The sequence below is a fragment of the Callorhinus ursinus genome, unplaced genomic scaffold (genome assembly GCF_003265705.2).
Source record: "Callorhinus ursinus isolate GAN/ISIS: 27379988/994484 unplaced genomic scaffold, GSC_fseal_2.0 scaffold20, whole genome shotgun sequence".
In the NCBI taxonomy this organism is placed as follows: Eukaryota; Metazoa; Chordata; class Mammalia; order Carnivora; family Otariidae; genus Callorhinus; species Callorhinus ursinus.
Window position 1 is genome coordinate 30,580,058 of NW_027397082.1, and position 22,788 is coordinate 30,602,845.

The 22,788-nt window shown below is 54.2% G+C and overlaps 2 protein-coding genes across 8 annotated transcripts in view; one reads left to right on the forward strand and one right to left on the reverse strand.

The window, feature by feature from the left end:
* Positions 1–1,706: 1,706 nt before the first annotated feature.
* Positions 1,707–22,788, forward strand: part of RASSF4 (Ras association domain family member 4) — a 32,461-nt gene continuing 11,379 nt past the window's right edge. For 3 of the 5 annotated variants that reach the window (XM_025880775.2, XM_025880777.2, XM_073904486.1), the window contains exons 1-3: positions 1,707–1,831; positions 11,174–11,270; positions 13,412–13,487. In XM_025880775.2, the coding sequence (XP_025736560.1) occupies positions 11,209–11,270; positions 13,412–13,487 (138 nt within the window). In that variant the 5' untranslated portion in view covers positions 1,707–1,831; positions 11,174–11,208. The remainder of the gene's footprint in view (positions 1,832–11,173; positions 11,271–13,411; positions 13,488–22,788) is intronic. The other 2 variants (XM_025880776.2, XM_025880778.2) reach the window with 2 other exon arrangements.
* Positions 18,833–22,770, reverse strand: DEPP1 (DEPP autophagy regulator 1). 3 transcript variants are annotated; one of them, XM_073904491.1, is made up of 3 exons: positions 22,648–22,770; positions 21,755–21,848; positions 18,833–19,515 (listed from the first exon to the last, which is right to left on the reverse strand). In XM_073904491.1, the coding sequence occupies exon 3, from the start codon at positions 19,487–19,489 to the stop codon at positions 18,863–18,865; it is 627 nt and encodes a 208-aa protein (XP_073760592.1). In that variant the 5' UTR covers positions 19,490–19,515; positions 21,755–21,848; positions 22,648–22,770; the 3' UTR covers positions 18,833–18,862. The 3 variants fall into 3 exon arrangements, with proteins under 3 accessions (XP_073760592.1, XP_073760593.1, XP_025736576.1); XM_073904492.1 differs by lacking the exon at positions 22,648–22,770 and having other exon boundaries at positions 21,755–21,850; XM_025880791.2 differs by lacking the exons at positions 21,755–21,848; positions 22,648–22,770 and adding an exon at positions 20,073–20,292.

The window sequence follows — 22,788 nt, forward strand, 5'->3', positions numbered from 1 at the left end:
ACCCCGGAGCCCCAACTTTTTTCCTTTTCTGTTCCTTTCCTTCCTTTCTCTCTTTTTTCCAAAGGAGAAAGTGGATAATGGATTGGCAACTAACGAAATCCACAACACCCACCATAAGTGAGCTGGGGACCATATACAGTTTCATTGAAAACTGAAGGAAAAGGTGATCCTCCTTCTGAAGGAACTAAGGACCCTGATGATGGACACTTGTGTTCCATGTAAAATCCAGGTGGAAATACCCATTCCCTGGGGGTGTTGAGGGGATTGTGTGGGATCCCCGATGTATTGCACTAGCACAGTGTATGACACACAGTGGGAGTGCAAGACACATCAGGTTGCTTCCTCAAACACAATCATCATTCCAGGCTAGTCCTGGCCCCGGACATAGCATCAACTAGATAAGAGAGAATGATTCATTCTCAAGTGCTGGAAAGCCCCAGGGAAATTGTATGTTACCCTGGTGCTATGTTTATTTACCCTACTGGGCATAGAATGAATACTCAGAGGTTAAGGGCTATGTTGAATTTTCCCCACTGTTTCCAAAAAACTTTCAGAAGCATCAGTTACTGGCCTCAGCTTTGATGACCAGAACTTTGGGCTGTGCAGGAGTGGGGGTCCCTGACCACAGGGGAGCCCTGAGCTGGCCAAGGATGGGTCATTCTTCACAGATTCATGCAAAGGCAAAGTTGAAGAATCTCTGGTCATCTTTAGTCCCCTCGTTTTTGCAGGTGGGGAAATTGAGGCAATTGCAACATGGCAAGGTCATGCAGGAAACAGACGGCAGAGCCCAATCTCTTGACCCCAAATCCCCCAGCCCTGACAACAATGATTAGCACAGCCCCTCTCAAGAGGGGCCCACAAACTCAAAAATCAGGCTGATTTTACCTGCATTTTTCTAGAAGATACATACCAGGTTCTAAAATGGCCATCTGTTTCTACAAAGATTAAGAACCACAGGTCAAATGACACTAAAATGATTTGTGTTGAGAGGAGGGGAGAAGAGGTCCAAAGGTCAGGACTAGGGCTGGTGATATAAAACAGAAACTGCAAACGTTTCCATTAGCCCTTTCCCCATCCCCCACCACACCCCCCACACCCCAGAAACTGAACTGTCTGAGCTCCCCCAAAGGCCTGTGGGTTTCAGTCCCCTCTGCCTTGGTCGGTGCAGGCAAATCCTCATTCAGCTGGCGGTGACTGGAAGAGAAGTTTATCTCCTCTTTACCGTCGGATCCGATTTCTTAAACGCGGTGGAGCTCTGACAGGCCACGCCAATCAAACAGCAGGACCACACACAGGTGCCCCATGAGCAAAAAAGATAACGGATAACGTCCTCCCCAGCGCACACTAGTAATTTCGGCGCCCACTCAGCGGCCTTTGTTGGAAGCCCAGGGTCCTGGTCACGCAAGGGTCCCGGACTCCGCCCACACCCCCGAACCCTCCAAGCAGAGTCTGGGCTGCTTCCTCCAAGGGTCTCCGGGCGCCCTCGTCATGGTGCGGCGACATGTCTCGGGTCTGACTCCCCAACCATCCCCGCCGCCCCTCGGGCACCACCCGGAGCCCACCCTTCGCGGTGTGCCGGGGGCAGGGCGGGACGGGCGGGGCGGCGCCATTGGCCTGCGCGAGGCGAGAGGCGGGGAGGAGGCGGGGAGGGGCGGGGCGGAGAGGGACAGAGGGGGCGGGCCATTGGCCAGTGCTGGGCGAGGGGCGGGGAGGGGCGGGCCCTACGCGCCAAGCCCCGGGGACCTGGGGCTTTAGGCGCCGCGGACACAGCTCGGGTGCCGGCGAGGGCACAGCACGGGCAGAGGCTTCTGGACTGCGCGATGAGCGGAGGGTGAGTGATGTACAGGCAGGAGTTTGGGGGCGTCCGGGGAGCACCGTCTCCCCCCGTCCCCGAGCCCGAGACCGCCCCCAGCCGTGGACTCTGGAGCTTGGGCACCGGTGCCCCTTGGCTGCCGCGTGCAGAGTTCCCTCCCCCTGCCAGCCTGGCGCAGCCCGGGCCTCAGGCCCACTGCTGAGAGCGGGCACTGCGCCAGGCACCTTCTCCAGGGGGAAGGCACTTCAAGGGCTCGAATCTGGGCAGGATAGGTGAGAGCGGCCGCAGGCTACACCTTTGTTCACCTTGTCTCTCGTCTTAGGCATTGATCTTAGTTGGGGGGAGAGGCTCAAAGAGGCTCTGACACAACCCTCAGATTTCGCAGATGGAAAACCGGCGCCGAGATAATAGCAGAAGGTAGCAGAAGGAGGGGCTTGCCTCACCACGCTATTTATAAAGGATTTGCCTGGTTCCCAGACCTGTGCAAAGGGCAGTAGCACAATACTTCTCACTAGCACCTACTTCTCACAGTCCAGATATTTTCATTATCCCCATTATCAGATGAGAAAACTGAGGCTTACAGAGTTATGGAATTGTCCAGTTTCACCCAGTGGTGGAGTCAGGATTTGAACTCAGGCTTTGTTGTGCCAGGTCTCGTTCATTTCACCCACTGACTTCAGAGTTCACCCTGCCTGCCATCCTGTCCCTCCCCAGCCCCCCATGCTCCTGACTCTCTGATTCTGGAGAGATGCTTCTGAGTTTTGACAATCTGACACAGCCTTGTGGGAGGGAGGGCCCCCTCTCACACACCATCAGTGCAAGGCCAGTGCTGGCCGGTGCTTTCTTAAAACACTGTAAGGAGATCTTTAGTAACCTCACTTCATAAACAAATAAAGTTGCAGCAAATGGGCCTGGGATTCTGGAATTTGAACCCAAGCAGGTTAGACTCCAAAACCACACGCTTGCACTGGCTGAAGAAACCCTTACTAGCTTCTCTGTAGTTTTAAACTGCTCAGGGGGCAACCAAGCTTTGTTGCCAGTAGCCATGATTTAAAAAAAGAAAATTGCAATGAATTGGTAGAACTAACAGGTGAACCTGCTCCCCAGTATAATTCCTGAGCTGTGACCACCAGGGTGGGAGGTGCTAGAGGGAGGAAGGGAGGAAGGAGAGACTGGAGGAGCGAGAGGAGAGGAAGGGGGAGCAGACAAGGGGAAGGGAAAGAAGGGAAGACAATGGAACGCATTAAACATAGGTCAAAAATTTCTAGCTGGAAGTTGTAATGGGGTGTGTTTCAGCACTTTGTCAGTGGCAAAGTGTATTTTCAGTAGTTCTTGTCATAATTCTCTGTGTGTGTGGTGCTGGTGGTTCAAGACTTGACAGTGAAGGTGAGGCTGAGGCCACAGATTAGACAGCCCCTGTGAAAGTGGGAAAGGAGGCCCTGTTTCCACCCTGAGACTCCAATGGGTGGCCTGGAGGTGGAGAACAGAGTGAAGGTCCAGGGCCCCCCGGGGCCAAGGTCAGCTGGACAATGCCAGAGGACCAAGAACATGAGCAGAACTCAGCATGTCGCAGTTCAGATTCTGTCAATGCAAAGCCTCACAGGGAGACCCTGACTAGGAGGTCTTCCAGAAGGCACTCTGGACTGGGCCCTGGTTTGGAGAGTAAACTCAGCCATATGTCCTTGCTCACAGCCACTCCAGCTGGGAGGACTGCCATCCGCTTTGAGTCCCACATCCCCATCTCCAGAACCCCGCTATCTCTTCCGACCCCCGTTGCGACCTGTCATGGGAGCCTCGGCTTATTATGGGTGAGCTCCATGTGAGGCCCATCTGACAGCAATCAGTGATTCAGCTAATGAGGAATCTGAGGTTCAGAGAGAGAAAGGGACTTGGCCTAAGGTCACACAGCGGACAAACCAGAGCAGAGCTTTAAACCCAGATCCTTGTGAAGGCTGGGTGGTTATCTGGTCACAGAGTACACTGAAGGAAATATTTTGGAATTGTTTTAAATAAATTAAGATCAAATAGGAAGTGGTTGTACTTCCCATAGCTTTTTCTCTATTAAAGGGGAACTTACAGTTTGCTCAGTTTTCTTTTCTGGCTGCCTGACCTCCTTCCCCAGGATGCACTGCTGAGGGAAGGATTACGCACCTCTTCCGCTTGCCCCGCCTGACTCTGGGGCGGTGGGAGCAGGGAGCTCATGCAACCCCATAGCTGCAGAGCTGGGAAGAGCCCTGAAGACATTCTGGACCAGCTGCCCATACAATCCTGGCTAAACTGAGGCCCAAGGGACAGCACAACATGCTGGAGTCACACGCCAGGTGGATGCGGCAGCAAAACCCACACCCAGACTTCTCTCTGGGAGGCCCCTTTGCCTCCTGTCTCTCACTGTGACACATTTAAGCAGAAGTTCTTAACCTGGGATCTGGGGATCCAGGGGCACATGAATAGGGGCTTCCTGAGGCCCCTGCAATGGTATACAAATTTGGTATGTGCATACTTGCACACTCATGCACATATGTGCATTTTCCCGGGGAGTGTGTTAACACTTTCAAGAGATTCCAAAGGGCTTTCAAGAGATTCCAAGAAAGCACCCCCAGCAACTGCACTTGACCCACAGGCCTGGTGCAGTAGACAGCAGAGGTGGGGGCAGCCAAGGAGAACCCCCGGTGCAGCCCTGTAGCTGCTGGCTCGGAGGGCTTGTGCCCCAGGCATTCAGGATCTTGGTCATTCGGAGCACCTGTTTGACCCAAAAAGCATGGCTGAGAGGATTCCTGTTTGCATGGATACCGACTTCCAGAGGCAAGAGGTGAGCCTGGTTTTGGCAGGAAGGGCCCCTCCGGCCTCTGGTGTGTATGAGAGAGGGAGCAGGAGGGGAGCCTCAGGTTGCCGTGCCTTGGAAAGCAAGAGCAGAAACCAGAAATCCTGCCGCAGGGGCCTGGGTGAGGCGCCGCCTCCGAGCTAGGGCTGTCTGGAAGATGCGAGCAAGGCCAGCCTGCTCGGGTGTGGAGCGCCAAGCTCTTCAGAGGAAGGGCAGCAGGGTCAGGGAGGCCTGGGTGCCAAGATGGGCTCAGGGAGACCTGTGGGTGGGAGCCCAGGACCCTGAAGGTGGGGAGGACACAGCAAAGGCAAGTTGGGGTCCGTGAGTAAGCCCAGGAGAAGGCAGTGGTAGAGGTGGCTGGCGGCTCTGCAGTCACCTCTCCTGCTCTCCCTCAGCCACCATCACCTCCATCTGGACTGCGCAGAGTGTCCCCCCGGGTCCTCCTTCCTAGCTACCATGCTGAGGCAGGGAGGGGCATGGCTGAGCCCAAGGCAGATGGTGGCAGAGGGAGGGGGGGCGGCCGTTGGAACTGGAGAGGGGGGGGAAGGACAGCCGTGTGGAGGGGCAGGGGCAGCAGCTGCTGAGTCGCTGCCTGCCATCCGCACCCCAACAACTGGCTTTCTCAGCGAACATGTGCTGCTGAGGGGCTGCCTGTGTCCAGCCAGGCCCCCTCTCAGAGGCAGCTGGTACCAGCACCAAGCCCTGCAGCTTCCTCCCTGGCTAAGGCTCCTGCCATTTGCTGGCTGACAGATGCCAGAGGGGGGCTGGGGGGTGCTTTAAGGCTCCTTGTTTTCAGTGTGTCCTGCTGCCCCCTCTCCCCAGCTGGCCTTTGGAAGTTGTGGTCATGGGCTGCCGAGCAGGGAACGTAGGCTTCTCAGGAATGCCAGGCAGTGGCCCTGCACCTGCCCTCTCTCTCTGAGCCTCCTGCCTCCTTCCAGTGGAAGCAGCCTGGCTCCGAGGCTCCCAGCTGGGCCCCACCGCTCTGTCCTCCTTTCTTTCCCTTCCCACGTCACTTTATTTACACATTTGATTTTAATCATGCCTAAAGAAGAAAATAAGCATCATAATTTTATAAAGTATTAGAGGTTACCAGATCTCACAGACATCCCCAGAACATTTAAATTTGGATATTGATGCATTTGCCATTTTGCCAAGTGAGGACAATGACCATCTATTTTCGCCATCATTGTATGAAAAGAGAGGGCATTATAAGAGGAAAAAGTAGGCAGCACAAAGTCCTGAAAGAAAAGGCTTTCAAATGCACTCAGTTTGGCTTCATGAAAACCCCACTCCCTTAGCCTTTTTCTCCTTTGCCCCTGGCCAGCAGGATTGGGCTGCAGTGGTGACCCGAAGAGCCACAAAGCTGCCTTCTTCTGTGATAACCGGCTCCATGACCACAAACAAGGGTAGGATGGGCCAAGCCTCGCAGTTGTAAAGGCTTCAGTGTCCTTTGTCCCAAATCAAAGGCCAGGGACAATGGCCAAGGCAGGCTGGGGTGCTGGCTGTCCTTAGCAGCCCCCCTGCACGGCTGGCCGAGCAGCCGCTGAAGTGGAAAGCAAGCACAGTTCACTGCCTGTTCGCTGGGGACAGGTAACCGTGGCTGGCACGTCACCCTGGGGCCCCTTGTCTGGGGACAAGGAGCCCTGGCTACATTCTGAGTCCTCCGGTTGGAAACAGCCTCCTCCAGCGCCTGGGAGGAAACACTGAGGCCTGAGCTGTGTGCCCTGGGGCTGGGGGAGGGGAGCAGGCCAGGACAAAGAGGGCTGGCCTCCCAGAGCCGCAGGGCTTGGCCTGCCCAGCTGCGTTCAGTCGCTCTGGTTTTTGGACTGCACCTGGGTGGCAGGCCAGCTTCCGCCCATCCTTTCCCCCACTCCAGCTTCAACCAAAGTAGCCTTGCTTTAATCTGTTTGTTCATTCAGCTTCTGCCTTTACAAATAAGATTGTCTGTTTTATTAAAGGTTGAAAAGCATCCCGTTAGAGATTGTCCAAGGCCCTGTCCAGTGCACAGGGAGAGTGAATGTTTAAGGGGCAGTTCCAGAAGCACCTTCTGAACTAGGGATCTCTGTTTGATTTCTTCCTGAGGGGTTCCTCTCTCTCTCTCTCTGTCTCTCTGTCCCTCTGTCCCTCTGTCCCTCCCTCCCTCTCTCTCTCTCTCCCTTCCTTGCAGCTCTCTCATTCAGCAGTTCTCTCTAGGGTACCCCTCAGTCACACGTGCACCTCACTTTAGAACTCTACAAGACACAGGGATTATCAAAATGAGTGAAAAGCATCTCAAGTTCAGTCTGCTAAAGGAGGCACAAATGCACAGTGTTCAGATTTGGAGTGGAAGTCTGTGAGTGACCCCCAAGTTTAGCTCTGGAACTCAGGGAGATGGAGATGCTGTCTACTTGGAGGGGGAGGGTGGACATGTGAGAATCAGAGAGACAGATGATGAATGTCAGAAGACACCGAAATGTGTGATTCTCTCAAAGAAGAGGCTGTTTTTCCAGGGGGCCGAGGTTCCTACCCCATAAGGCTCAGACCCAGCCCAACAAGTTGGAAGAGACCCCCTTTGCTGAAGTGTCCCCTTCATTGCCTCCCTGCAGCCTTGCTCACTCATCTTCTGCACTCCCCAGGGATGGCATGCCCCATTCTCCATCTCTGCCAAGCTAAGCTATTTACCCTCCGGGTCACCTTCCCCTTTCTCCTTTCACTTGACCATCTATAATCCTAGACCATTTTTTTTTTTTTTTAATTCACACATAATGTACTATTTGTTTCAGGGGTACAGGTCTGTGATTCATCGGTCTTGCACAATTCACAGCGCTCACCGTAGCACCTACCCTCCCCCATGTCCATCACCCAGCCACCCCATTCTTCACTTTCCTCCTGACTCCTTACCCCAACTGATGCCACCCAACTCTAGCTGGAGCCGCTCAGCATGTTGGTCATGTCCTTCTAAAGAGCAGATTCTGGACACTGAAGCTCTCTGGAAAGCCAGTGCAGGGAATGTGTTACTTAGTACTGTGCTTTGCAAATAGTATTATCCAGAGTCCTAGGCAAAACCCTGGAAGGGGTTCCCCAACACCCACCTCACTGTCAACCAAGCAGCCCCCTTTAATCTGATTTGCATAAATATTCCATTTGAACAGAGAGTTCTACAGTTGAGAAAATTGGAGATCAATATTCCCATTGCACAGATGGGAAAACGAAAGCACAGAGAGGGAAAGGCAGGCAACTGAAGCCATGAGGGTCTTTAGCAGCTCCTGGCCCAGAGCTCTTTAGGAAGCATGTTAATAACTAATCACGGCATGACTTACAGATGTTCCACTTATAAGTATTCCTACTAAATAGAGCAAAATCAGCATATTCCCCACATGTTGTGGGAGAATCAAAGTATTGTAAACTGGGTCCTGTGGTGAATCAGAAGTCACACACTGGAGCCCCACCAAGGTCACCTGTCTTGCAAGTGTGCTTTGTCTGGTTGCATTTTATTTTTAACTATATATTTTTTAACTGAATAATTTCCTGCATTAGTCAGGATAGTCTAGGTCATGCTGCAGTAACAAATCCCTGAGATGCCAGCAGCTTTTCCCAGCGGAGCATTATTTCTCTTTCCCAATCCATATCCACAGTGGGTTGGCAGAGGACTCTGCTCCACAGAGGCACTCAGGGACCCAGGCTGACCATCTGGAAGTGGCACCAATTGGGACATGCAGCTTTTGGGGTCACCGTGGCAGAGACCAGGGTCATACCTGGCTCGAAAGCACTAGCCTGAGAGTGACACACAACCCTTTTTGCGTGTGACAGGTGAGGAGTTAGGCACATGGCCCCACAGGGGCCTGAGGAATGTGAGCTAGCACAGGTCAATGTCTCGGCTACAGTGTCCACCTTTAAACAGTGAAATGTAGCCCATACAAATCCAGATGTCTGGCTTCTCATGACACTCCAGAAGAGCTGACCCTCCAGAGAAGGAATGTGTCTGCCAAGTCCCCATGGATTCCACTGACCAGTGTCTCAGTGGAGTCACTTCCCTGACCCCTGTTGACATTTACATGTTTTATTCCAGCTGTATATGCACAATTCTGGGAAAGTTGACTTTGGAGGACCCCGTGAGGCTTCTCAAAGTCATCCAGTAATTTAACAGCATCTGTGCACCTCCTGCTATGTGGCAGGCTCAGGTTTGGGGCTGGAAACCGGGGGTAAGCCAGAAAAGTACTGTCCCTGGTGTGGAGGCCTGCAGCTTCAACCTCACCTCCCACTCCCCCCCCCCCCCCCCCCCCCCTCCCCCAGCGTCCGATCAGCTCCCTCACACACAGGCCAGACCCTGAAGACCCAGCACAGCCAGGAGCCCAGAGCAGGTGCTAGACTGGAAAGGAGCCTCTCCTGATACGGGAGGAGGTGGCTCTTCTGGCAAGGGTGTCCTGGAGAGCTCGCAGCCGAGTATAGGACAAGGAGGAGACTGTTTTCTGGACAGCACCATGAAGACCCAGAAGGAGGACAAAGCGGAAAGCCCGTTAGGAGAAATGAGAGCAGCTCAGGGAGGCTAGAGCTCCTGGCAGGGCATGAGGAGGGTTGGGAGAGAAGCTGGCTACAGAGGAGACAAGAGAAAAAACCACCTGCTGTTAGTTCTGGGCAAATCCAGCCCTTCCCACGATGAGCCTGCATAAAGCAAGACACAGTAGTGCCATGGGTCCACAAAAGCAGTGGTGAGTGAGAAACCCAGATACTTTTCTTGGGCTGAAGCCAGCTCTGCATGGAAGTATTTGAGGAACTGTACAGAGAGGGAGCCTGGCAGATCACTTTTTCCACTGGAGCCTCAGGAGCTGAGGAACTGAAACCCGATTTTGAAATCCTGTTGCCCAAGAGCAAGGCCCCTACTCCAGGCCCCCATGGTGCCTAACCCTGTGCCCTATGGAGGTAGGGCCTCACTGTGGCTACAGCCAGGGGCCTAACCTCTCTCTAGGCCACGTTTTGCCTCAGTCTAGACCCAGGCAGAGCGGAAGTATTTATAGGATGATTCTGAGGTCACTGAGAAGCCCACCTCCCTCAGTTTGTTCCCCTTCTCTATGTTTCCCTGCTTCCAGAATCAAATGGTGGTTCAGACCTGATGCTATCACAGAAGGCAGGCTTGTCTTATTTGTGGATGGTATCAAACAAGCAGGAAGACAGGGTGTACAGCTGGTCAGAGTCAGGGCCCAAGGGGATGGAGCGCTCTGAGGACATTAATACAATAGCCGTCGAATCTGACCTTGAACCCCCAGGAACATGTGTGTGCGTGTGCACACACACACGCATGCACAGAGGTGGGGAAGACCTGACTGAGCCAGGTTTGTGTGAACAGACGTTGGGGTTTTGTGAAGGAGCCACTCTGCGATGCAAAGGACAAGCTGTGTACCCTTTCTGGGCCATTTCCCAGTATGACTTAACCCCTCAGAGTGCTAGCGACAACTTGAGAGAAGAAAAGGAGGGACAGGGCCAAGACTGGGGGCAGGGGAGAGAAGCTCTGGCTCACTGCCCAACACACGGCATGCCTCAAGAAGGGAGTTCTTGGCCAGAGGAAGTTGGAGAGGGAGAAAGTTGAAATCTGTGCAGAAGATGGCAACAAGCTGGAGAAAGCACTAGTAGATTTCCCCCAGGAGGGTTTGAGAAGCTCCACAAAGCTTTCCAGGCTGTGAAGACACAGTTTCATGTGTGAATCAACTAACAATCCTATAGGGCAGAGGTCACCCCATTGCATAGATGAGAAAAAGAAGGCTGGAGGGTTTAAGTCACTGTGCAAGATTAATACAGGGAAGGGGTTAAGAGACCAGAATCTAAGATCTAAATGCTTGTGTTCAAATACTGACTTTGCCACTGATTCACTGGGAATCTTGGGCAAAGTACTCAACTTCTGTCTCTGTTTTCTCATCCATAAAATGGGAATAGGATAATACTTACCTCATACTATTGTTGTAAGGAGTAAATAAGATAATTCATAGAAAATGCTCAACATGGTCTCCCGAATGTGGTGACCACAGTACCGAGTAACCCATCACCAGGAGAGCTGGCCCAGGTGTGCTGATTCCAAAGGCAGTGATGGGGCCACCAGCCTGGGCTCAGCAGGAAAGGAGGAGAAAGGCCCAGGGTGCTGTGGGGTTTGGAGGAACAATATAGGCAGAAACCATCCCTCCGGGTGTCCCAGCTGAGGGAAGAGAACCTATGGTCTGAAACATTTATGAGACTGATCCAGATCCTTAGGGATTATGGAGAGATTCTGGGAGGGGGTCTGATAGGGCTGGTACTGGGTGCCAGCTAGCTCCGTAGTTCTGACCTTGCCCCCCACCTGCCAAGGGAGCTTGGCTGCCCCGGGTAGGTGTGGGGCCCCATTAAGTCCTCTGAGCCTGATCCTTCAGCTGTGGCCGCCCTGTGCCAAGGAGTGGAGGGAGGAGGGGCGTGGGCGGGATGGGAGGTGGGAGGTGAGCCTGAAGACACAGGCTGGCACACCAGGGCTCTGGACACTGCACTGGCCAGCGCTTCTCCAGGCTCACCTGTCTGTCTGTCCTTCCTCTTCTTCCCAGAAGGTAACTTCCGAGTCTGTAGACAAGAGGGGAAGATGAAGGAAGACTGTCCGCCCAGTTCTCACGTCCCCATCAGCGACAGCAAGTCCATCCTGAAGTAAGGCTTTGCGTACAGGGAGGGGATCTTCTTGTGGCCACTCCTTGCCATGGACAGACTTTGGGTGGAGGGAGTCTGGGCACCTTTCATAGAGCTAATGATGTACCTGCTCCAGGGACAGTGATGGGGGCACTTCTTTTCGAAGCCTGTCTCCTTGGAGATCAAGGATCTCTTTGGGGTGTGGGTTTGACCCCTGCCTCCTCAGGCCCACAAAGGCAGGAAAGCATGGCAATGTATGCCGTGACTCTGCACAGATGGCATTTAATTGATTCAAAAATTAGAGCAATTCTAACATTCTTATCATGTTCAACAGTTCAGGGGGGAAAAAGAAAAAAAAACTCAAAATAGGTTTGGAGTTTTTACTGAAAAAAGTGCATTTTATTGACATAATAATTTTTAGCTCTGCTTATTTTTAATTTTATTTACTATCTGTCTTACCATAAAAAATGTTTAGAATAGTTTTTCAAATTTATTTCTCAACTAAAGAAAAGTGTATTTTTTATGTTATCTTGCTTTTTGAGTCCTGGAGTCCAAATCTTTTCTAAATTTGGGCAGCTCCTATCTGCCATGTTGAAGCACAGCCAGCCTTCTAGCTTTCACTGACCTCCTTTCTGGGTCCCCCTCTCAGAGACCTGAGAAAACAAACAGCACTCCATGCACAGTGCTGTCCACACCATCATTTTCCTGGTTTAAATTTTATAATGAGGGCTCCTGGGTGGCTCAGTCATTACACGTCTGCCTTCGGCTCAGGTCATGATCCCAGGGTCCTGGGATCAAGTCCCACATCGGGCTCCCTGCTCGGCGGGAAGCCTGCTTCTCCCTCTCGCACTCCCCCTGCTTGTGTTCCCTCTCTCACTGTCTCTCTCTCTCTCTGTCAAATAAATAAATAAATAAATAAATAAATAAATAAATATAAATAAATAAATAAATTTTATAATGAGAATCATATTAAATACAACTTTGGGAAACGTCATAATCATAACCATAACATGATTGATTTCATGTATAGGTGTCCTACTAAGTTTATGTTCAGCATTTACACACTTACAGTCACGGTGAATGTGCAGCATTGACTCTTGCTGTGTTAATGGCATCACATTCACTGAATCACAAGTGCCTCACTTCCCCTGTCAGGTACCATCACCCCCCCATCGGGAAGCACACTCGAGCACCAGCAGCAGGTGTTGCTCGTCCATACCCTGGGGGGCTCTAGTGTCAGGGAAGGCACTGCCTGAAGAGATTCTAGAGCAGGACTGTCCGGTAGGGGAGCCATGAGCCGCGGTGGCTGCCAAGCACATGACTTACAGCTGGAGAGGAGTAGTGACTATAAAAGACAAGTAGCAAACACTCATTACAAAATAAAATAATGAACAAGATCTCATTAGTAGTTTTTATATTGATTCCATGTGGACATGATAAAATTTTAGATACATTGTGCGATAAAATAAAATGTATTATGAAAACTAATTTCCCCTGTTTTTTTTTTTTCTTTGTAATATGACTACTAGAGGATTTAAAATTACATGTGTGGCTCGCGTTTCTTATGTACGGGACTGCATGCCCCTGCAGAGCCCCGCTGGGGTGCGGGGACTCTCTTCTCTCTGCCACGCCTCCCTTTGTTCCGGGGAGAAGACATTTTGGACACGGACTTTCAGGATCTTCTCTCACAGCTGTCAACTTCGTCTCTTGATCACACCCCCATAAAGGCGGGACGAGGAAGAAGCAGGCACCCCTCACGGCGCCCCCACAGCAGCCGCACCAGGCCCTTAGAGGAAGTAATATGGGGAAGAAAAGCAAGAGTCTTGAAAATGCTAATAATCCAACCTCAGGGGATTTACTGAGGCAGTGACTCAGAAGTAAAGCACAGGGAGATGGTCAGGACCTCTGATCTGTGATGGTGGAAGTGTGCACACACAATGTGTACAGTTCCGTGGGCCGTCCTCGAGTTTCTCTTCGCTCCCTTCCCAATCCTACACCTTCCACAAGGGCTGACATGTGAAACCTCTAGAAGACTGAAAGGCATGTGTCTGATGGCAGGGTCTAGTCTCTAAACTGAGTGTGTGTGGCTGGCAAGACATCTGTCATCAGTCCCAAAGCCCTGCCACGCCCCAAGATTATGACGTGTGTCTTTACCTTTTTAGGTCGGAGCTCTTAAGCTTGCTAAAAACTTACAACTGCTACCATGAGGGCAGAAGCTTTCAGCTGAGACACCGAGAGGTAAGGCCCGTTTCTCTTCTTTATTCATAGGCCACCATCTCTCCTGGTTTGCTGAAGACAGTCCTGGTTTATACCTGTTACTCCAAGGCCATTATTAAGACCATTCTCTTCACTCTCAGAAGTGTCCTGGTTTGGATAATGAATTATGAGGTTGCCCATTTTCTGAGTTAGAGACCAGGTTACCAGCAGCCAGGCCATCTCCTTGGAGGTCCTGTAAGGGGTGCTGAGGGTCAGAGCATTCCCCACCTCCGCCACAGCCAGCAAGAGTTCAGAGCAGGTAGAAATAATCGCCTGTGGGTCTTCTCCTTCCACCTGGGACTTTTGCCGGGATGAACCGCCAGGACACTGGAATTTGAAACCTTCGAGACTGCACAGCCCAGTCCCTTCTCTGCCCATCCCACAGCACAAATAAGGAACTCAACAGGGGGCTCTGGTTTGCCCAAGGTCACAGGGCAATCGAAAAGTGAAAGCAGTCTCCGGGTTTGTCAGTCAGAATAAACATCAGAGGAAAGCTTTGAAATGGAGGAGAGCTCCCCAAAGGATGCTCGCTGGGCCAGGCAGCTCAGAATGGGAGAGGCAGGGCAGGCTTGGGGAGTGGAGGATGCCAGAGAGCACCGTCCCGTCTGCAGACGCTGCTGTGCAGGAACGTGGGCTCCAGACAGCCAGACTCTTTCTAATTTTTCAAAAAGAAGTTAGATATCTGGAATTTCATGTGGAATTTCGCAAACATCAAAACACCATGCTGGCTAAACAAAACATATCCGTGGGCACAACACAGCCCAGGCCTGGCTATTGTCACGAGGCTCGGGAGCCTGGGTGGGAGGGAAGCTGCTGGCTCGTGGTCCAGGCAGCACGGGGCCTGGGAGGGCACACGTCTCCCATGCCACCTCCCCTGGGCCCGCTCAGCCCACACAGGGCCTCGGTCCCCTCCCCCTCGGCCTGGCCCCGCTCTTCATTCTGCAGAGCAGCTGACACCTGTCTCACCAGCCCGCCGCAGCCCTGCTCCTCACTGTTGCCCCCCGGGGCTCTGACGCCACCCCCCTGCTATCTCTGGTTTTGCTGCTTCTTTTCTTACCTGAGTGCCTGGCTGGTTTCGGGCACTGGGCCAGGCACAGCGTGCCAACCCAACATAGGTGTTGGGTGACTAACCAGCAGGCACAGTCCCAGGGCAAGCTGAGATGCGTCCTGAGCACTGGACAGTTTTGATCTATGCTAAGTGTGGAGTTGGACCCACCTCAGTTGTTGTGCTGGAGGCGTGCGCTGGGGTCTTCTGGCTGGGCCCTGTTTGTTCCTCAGCCCTGGGCCGTTTGGTGATTGATCGAAGACTTGGCAGCTCTCAACCTGGGCTCTGTGCACCGGCAGCCTCAAGGTCACCTGGGACTGGTGAGAAATGCAAATTCTTGTCGCCCTCCTGCCCCCAGGCCTGCTGAATCAGAAACTCCTTCTGTTCCCATCTGTGTTTTAACAAGCCCTCCAGGGTACTGTGATGAAGGTCCAGTTTGAGAATTGCTACTCTAAGAGCTTGGCCTTGGCCCTTGGGATTCCCCAAGATAATCCCCTCTGTTGGAACAGTCGTGTGGGGAGTAGGGCTGGGAAGCCCCAAACCTATGCCCTGTGTTTGTGTGTGACAGGAGAGTCCAGGTGGAAAAGTGAGAGACCCCAAAAAGGGGAAGAGGTGTTTCTGACAGCCCCTGTGGTAAGAAGTTAACACCCCACAGACGGGGGTTTTCCTCTTCCTAACCTTAAAGAGGGATAAGGATCTGACTTGATCTCCCTGGAGCCAGAAAGTACCTTTCAGGGAACTTCCTCAGCCTTAACAGCCAAGGGGCACCAGCCTGAGGGAGTATGCGTCCTCCGGGGGGGGGGGGGTGACCGCCACCACAAAGGCACTGTAGGCCTGGGCAGCACAGAGTTCTGATGCTGAAATACATGACTGATTCCTGGACACCGAGTGCCTCCGTGACCCACCCACCACCCTGTGTTCAGGCCTCTGTGGTTTCTCAGAACACAGACCCGGGACCTCCGGGGCCTCGGGGACTTGCAGTTCAGGCACCTGCCGCAGGGTCAACCCCAGGCCAGCCTCTCATCAGGCACTGCGGGCCCTGAGGGCAGGACAGACAGGCACCAGGCACAAGGCACTTCACCCCTCTGTTCTTCACTGTAATACAAGAGCTGTGTGACATGGGAATGGCCATATTCCGGGCAAAGAGATTGAGGCTTTCAGAGTTTAAATCTCTCCTGCAAGGTAACACTGCAGTAAGTGGAAGATGCCAGCATGGTTCCAAGGCCTGAGCACAGAAGTTTGTAAGACAGTGACCCATTACCAGCATTAAGCTTTGACCAGCCTCAGAGACGCAGGGAGCTGTTTGTCACCTCCAGTCACCGAGCTAAGGAGCCGTCCAGCTGCGGAGGGGCTCAGCACCAGCTGTGCCCTCACAGAGCCACGTGGGGCTCCAGAAGAGACTCCGCTCCCTGCTGTCACTAGGCCTCCCCCCGAGCGACGGTGGCCTGACTGCTGCAGTATGGGGACACCTCCTCCTCCATGGTCCTTTCCGGGATCCACAGAACGTGGGACGATGAAGTGTGTCAGGGAGCAGGGCCATGCCCTGGGGCAAGTGTTTCCCCACGAATTCTCCCTCAGCTCCCAAAGGGCGAGGGATTTCCCATACTAGCTTCTCTATCGGAGGAGGCCCAGGCACTAGCCTCCTCTATCGGAAACTCTGCCTTGTGCTTATATTACAAAGGAGAGCACGAGCAACCTGGAGCAATCTGTGCCTTTTGAAGATAGCAAATCATTTTTTTTAAAAGATTTTATTTATTTATTTGAGAGAGAGAGAGAATGAGAGATAGAAAGCACGAGAGAGAAGAGGGTCAGAGGGAGAAGCAGACTCCCTGCTGAGCAGGGAGCCCAATGCGGGACTCGATCCCGAGACTCCAGGATCATGACCTGAGCCAAAGACAGTCGCTTAACCAACTGAGCCACCCAGGCGCCCGATAGCAAATCATTTTAACCGGGCTGTTTGGTTGCTCGAAGGAAAAACCGACCACCCAGAAATACCGGTGGGTAAATACGTCCCTGTGATGAGAAGTAGGACCCTCCTGTTGTGCACCAGCGCATGGCCCGCTAGGGGAGCTGGCCTCTCGTGCTCCCCCTGGTGGCCGTGAGCGCACATCACACCCAGTCCCTATCCTTGGTCCCGGGCTCCTGCGCAGAGTAAGAAAGGGAACGAGCATCCCCTCACTCAGGGTCTCTGCCTCTCCCAGGGTGGAGAAAGTCAGGATCCCCTTCCTTCTTATAGTGATTCCCCATCCTCCCCTGGAGGCAGGATGACGGGCAGTTGACAGACCACTGGCACCCGGGTGTACTCGGCCGTGGACATGTTCCCTTGAGAGCTCCCAAGTGCTTCCCAGGCTGCCGCCTGGTCAGGACACTGCATCCTTTCCCTACTCCAGGGGCGAGTGAGGAGGAGACTGCTCTATAGGACCCCCATCACGGGGACTTTCTGCTAGGCTGTTCTGTCCCGTGGGAAGCTTGGAATAATGCCAGAAGCCCCTTCCCCCTGCCCTTTATTCTTTTTTTTGGCATTTCCTGAAGGTCCCATTAGCTTCTTTCACATCAGGGGAGATGAGCAGAGGAACCCAGAGCCCTGTCTGACCTCCCAAATGCAGCCGTGTGGCTTTTGAGCTTGCAGGGGGTGGGGGGGATCGGCCAACCTCATCTTAGTTGCCTCCTTCTGACCTGATTTCACACAGCTTCGCAGAGGGGTACAGTGAGGCAAGCCCAGCCCAGTCACCGGCCAGCACCCCCTCCCAGGTCAGCCCTCCCCGCCGCTTCCTAAGGGTGTTCTGGCTAAAGGCCGCCCCGTACTTATTTGCCAGCAAAGGTGAGGGATGGGCAGGTTTGAGCAGGCCAGGGACACAGCGGGTTGTGATGGATGCAGGCACTCCTCTGCGGCATTTCTACTCCATCTCCAAGGGCATGTGCCCCGTTCCTCAAACCCTGCAGGCTGTGAAGGGCAGGGGTGGTGTCCCCATTTTACAGATAAGGAGACTGAGTAAATTACTTGTCTGACACTTTTAAATGTATGGTTTATGTTCTGCCTTCCTACAAAACACACATAAAAGGGGGCCAATAAACATTTTTTTAATGCAAAATAGTTTTAAAATAGAAAAAAATAAAGGAAGAAGAAAGGAAGAAAATAGTTGGGTAGCCCTCAGAGCAAGGAGATGGAGGAGACCGAAGCCGGCTGTGAGCTTGGCTGTGGACCCAGCTCAGTCCTCCTCTCCCCTCTGTCTGTTCCACCCTGACCAGGGCCGGCCAGCTCTGACCTGGCCCGAGGGAACAGGGTGATGGGTCCTCAGGCCTGATTCTTCTGAGTGCTCCGATGCCTCACCCGCCTCTCCCTCGCCCCTATTCCTCACTTCCATCTCCCTCCCTGTCAGATGGCTTCTCCGGCGCTGGGCTTGGAGGAGCCAGGGCTGGCCCAGACCTTAGGACCTGGGGATGGAGGCCCTGGCCACTGGACTTGCCTGAGAGCAGGGCAACTGACCAATAGCCTGCACTTTGCCCCAGAGGCGAGAAGCCCCTTGGGTGGAGGGAGTAGGGACAGGGCCACCAGTCCCTGTGGTTTGGTACCCTGCCTGCGGAGCTGGTCTGGGGTCTGTCCTGGCCCTCAGCACAGGCAAAACCCTCCCAATGACACAACAGGACTTGTGAGCTGGAGCCACGGAGATACCCCAGGTGATCTAGTGACAGGTTCCCCCCCCCGCCCCGACACCCAGCAGGTACATTTGGGGAAACCGTATGTTTCCTCTTGTGCTGCATGGAGCCCGGGCTCTGGGGGTGGGGCCAGGAGGCTGACCTGGGAGAGCGCAGGCCTCACTCTGAAATCCCTGTGTGGCTGAGAGCTTCGCTTCGCACCCGCCACCGACCGCACATCCTTGCCTGTGAAGCAGTCACATAGACATGGGTATAAGCCTGCGTGCGGGCTTGTAACATGCGCCCCATGATGAATGTGAGCATTTACTCATCAGAACAGCCTAGAAAGTAGGTCCCTTTAATTACCCCCATTTTACCCACGAGAAAACCAACAAACAGAAATGTTAAGTAACTTGCCCAAGGTGCTCAGCCAGCGAGGAGCAGTGCGGAACAGTGCAAACAGGATCAGTAACACCACATGAGGCCAGAAAGGCTGTTCTCACTCTTCGGGGTGGGGGGGGGTGTGCCTCGCTATGAAATGCCCAGGCAGGCAGCCCCTGCAGAAAGGTGTTTCCCTCTTGGAGACCTGCCAGGGACAGTCCCCACCCCAGGGGAGGAGGGGGAGGAGGTGACACAGACCAGCGTACTCTGTACAGAAGGCTTTATTGGGGAGGGGTTAGAGTTCATGGATCACTGGGAGGTGCAAATAGAGAGTTCTGAGGATGCTGCTGGGGCGGGGAGCTGGGGGGGAGGCCGCGGCCCCACCGAGTTGCCTGGAAGCCCCGGAGCCCTGGTGCCAGTCCCTTGAGGGTCTCACCAGAGAGTGCCCTTGCACCCTGGCATCCCAGAGTCTCCCTCTGGGGGTCCCTCGGGCCTTGCCACTGTCCATCTGTCTGTGTAGACCCCAGGAGTCAGCAGAGAAGCCAGTCCTCCTTGGCGGGTCCCTCCTACTCGGCCGCTTTTCCTGGGACTCCCCGAAGAGCCAGTCCAGGGGGTCGGTAGTGCCGTCCCCAGGTGGTGCCCGTTGCTGACCACTGAAGCAGGTAGTAATGTCCCGTAGGGACTCAGTAGGGCAGCTCTTCTGGAAGGTCCGGGCTGGCCGGGGGCTTCTGCTGGGCTGGGCCCTGGCTGTGGCCACATCCAGCACTGAGGTGGGATGTGCCAGCTGACAAATGGACTTCACGTAGTCATCCAGGCTGGGGGAGGCCGGGGGCTCCTGCCCGGGCCCCCCGGGCAGCATCTCCTCCAGGGTCTCCTGAATTGTGGGCAGGTGGGCCACGGGAAGCAGTAGCCGGGACCTCATGGCCGTCGGCGAGGCGGGGCGGAGACCTGTTGATCGACAGAGGACCGGGGTTGAGGGTCTGCCGTTCTGTCACCCCTCTGTGTCCCCTCTCTCAGCTGAGGCTGCCCGGGGGATTCACGGGCCTGAGAGTGGAGTGAAGTCTGCAGACCCAAGCCCGGGCTCGGACTCCCGGACTCTTCCTTCCTGCTAACGCTGAAAGCCTCGTGCTTAAGAATCTATCCTTACTGTTGTTGAAGAACCCGCACAAATCAGACAACCCGGCCTAACGGGCTGGAGTCAGAGGGAACCTGGGTGTAAAACCAGCCTCTGCCGCTTCCTGGCCTGGGGACCGTTGGCGAGGTCACCTCTCCAAGCCTCCCCTGACCCGTCCATAAAACAGGGTTATAAGTACCTGCTGGAAAGGGTGTTGTAAGAAACGCACGGAATGAAATCCCTCTAGGAATGCGACGCCCTCGGAGGCTACTATCCCTGCCATCGACTGCATGCCCTGGTCTCTAACCCGCAGTGAGGCCCTGTTCGTCCTCAAAGATAAACAAAACCTTTCTGTAGCATCTCTAACCAGGGGGAAGTTGCTCTCCCTTACCTGTAGCTGAGGGAACCCAGGCATCACAGGGCTGCCGGGTGAGCAAGGACAGTCCTTGGGAAGGCCCAGGGAGTTCGGGGCCAAGAGTTGGGGGCCCCGCAGTCAGAGCCCCGCGTCCAGCGTTGGCGTGGCCAGGAGATGGACGGGGAGCGTGACGGTGGGGCTGCTGCCCGGCATGCAAGCCTCCCCGAGCTGTCTGGTGGACCCCGAGGCCCGGCAGCTGCTTTTATACTTCCCCGCCCGCCATCAGTCACTGTCACGCGGGCCAAAAATAGCAGTGCCCAGGAAGGCTCTCGGAGGGAAAACAACGTGGCGGGCGGGCTTGGGCCGGCCGCCAGCCCGGAGCCAGCTGGAGCCGTGGGAGGCTCCAGGGTTGTTTACCCTCCGGGGCAGGGGAGGGGCTGCCCCCGCTCCTGCCAGCTCAGCCCGGGGAGAGGCAGGGGCCTCCAGTGAGGAGGGACGTGTTCACTGGGACTCAGAATCAGAGGGCCCAGAATGGCTTCCCGACTTAATGGAAATGTGAGGCTGTGGGACCCAGATTCAAGTCCTGCCCCGGCCTGCATGCCCTTCCCCACCTGTACGGCGAGGGCCCCCCTGGAGCCTGAGACTCCTTCTGCTCTCTCCTCAGTTTCCCCTGCTTTGACCAGAGACAGCTGCAGACTTGACAGGGCCTCCCCTCCAACCCGATGGGGCCAGGCTGAGGGACAGAGGAACAGTGGTCGGTGGGGGGGGGCAGCTTGGGGGCACACGTACCATCTGTGTAGGGACACGGGGCCCGAGTCACATCAGGCCAGCAGACCCCAGTGTAGCTGATCCCTGACCTCAGAGGCAGCAACTCTGCTCCTGCCCCTGGCTCCCAGTCCCAGGGCAATTCCTCCTGTCTCCTTCACTGCAAGGTCTCCAGAGACTTCCGGTGGCATGTTTGAAGGCTCAGCCTCGGCGTGTCCAGCCCCACTGCCCCTGGCCCAGTGGTGCTGTCTTCTCCTGCCCCTCGGAGCTCTAAATGATCTCCTGACTCTCGGACCCAGGACCGTGACTGCTTGATCTCCCTCCACACAGGGTCAGACGTGGGGCTGGCAGGCAGTGGGGCTCTGTGAATGAACTTGCTGAGCTGCCGGGTAGGGCGGGGGGCTCTCTCTCTCAGAGTGTTGACCTCCTTTTTTTTTTTTTTAAGATTTTTTTTTTTTAAATTTATTTGACAGAGAGAGACACAGTGAGAGAGAGAACCAAGCAGGGGGAGTGGGAGAGGGAGAAGCAGGCTTCCCGCAGAGCAGGGAGCCCAATGTGGGGCTCGATCCCAGGACCCTGGGATCATGACCCGAGCTGAAGGCAGGTGCTTAACGACTGAGCCACCCAGACGCCCCACATGTTGACCTCTGACAGAGGCATCTGAGGCCAAGACAGAAAACAGAGAACCAAACCCCACTTTGGGGTTTCTTACTGCCCTTTAACTCCAGGGAATCAATCCAGTCTTAACTTTGTAGGGAGCGTTAGTTACATGTCTGTGGCTGTTTAACTTCAGTAGTCATCAAGAAGTGCTCTACTTTTATTGTTGTCATTTTCTTTTTTAACAAACAGTGCAAGGTCATTCCAGAAAGCTATGTGTATTTTTGATAACCTTGAACAGAGTGGAACAATTTTCTCTGTGGATAGCAGGGTGTTTTAAGCGATTACTAACTTACCATGATATCAGTGCTGCAGGATACCTCTGTAAGCCCTTCTGGGGATACAAAGACGTTTCCACAAGGTCCCTTATTCTCACAAGGCTTTCAAAGCCTATAAGGAGAAAGAAATGCAATTTGTAAATCTAAGGTGGTGCTCAAGATAGCAATGGGAGTATAACACCCAGTGCTCAAAATATATTTATATATATATATATATACACACACACACACATACACATAACAACGGGAGAATGATGTTTAACGTTCATTGCCAAAAGGCTAGTATCAAAGCAGCTTAGGAGCAGGTAGCTGGAAGGATCTGGGGAAAGTGGGGCTGAGAAGATGTTCTGAAAGCAGCGTGGCCAGGCACATGCGTGGGGCAACTCGGCTGGGCGCAGAGAGCCTGGCTGTGGTCACGCATACATAAGAGCCTGGAAGAGGTCAGAAACAGAATCAAAGACCGGAGGGGTGGGAGGGGAAACTGGCTGAGGGTGCCCCTGGAGAGTTCTGTCAATTGGGACCTCAGGGCTTGGCAGGAGGGTGGTAGCTGTGGCACCTGCAGACCTTGGGAGATCAAGGCCGGCTGGGGGCACAGAACGAGAGCTGTTGTAGCTATTCTGAGTGTTCACGCCAGTAGTGGAATGTGGAGGCTGGTAACGTGCCGGTGGGTGAGAAAAGCAAGGCCGGCCCTCAGGAAAGAAGGCAGCTTGGAAATCGGGGTGGGCCCAGGCCACTCGAGTGGCTCCTGTGGCAATCAGGAGCAGTGTGGGGAGAAGGGTTGGGGCTGAGACACAGCTCCAAGGAGTAGCCACCCCCGCTCTGACGGGCATGGAATCCAGTGCCCTCAGCACACTCGCAGCGGGCGCTGGTGACCGTGGGGCCCCTCCCCAGGTGCGGGAAGGCAGCCCTACCTGGCACCAGTGTCAGTGTGGCCTCCTTCGCTGGAACGTTTCCTCACCCGTGTGGACGTGCTTGCTGGAGAGCAGCTGGGTTCCTGTGGGACGCCTGACTCAGCGGCTCCGTCCCAGGCCGTGCCCCTGACCAGATGTGAA

What these genes read in the sequence shown, in the direction of transcription:
- DEPP1 (XM_073904491.1), bottom strand. Translation starts at nt 19,489, where the DNA reads ATGAGGTCCCGGCTACTGCTTCCCGTGGCCCACCTGCCCACAATTCAG.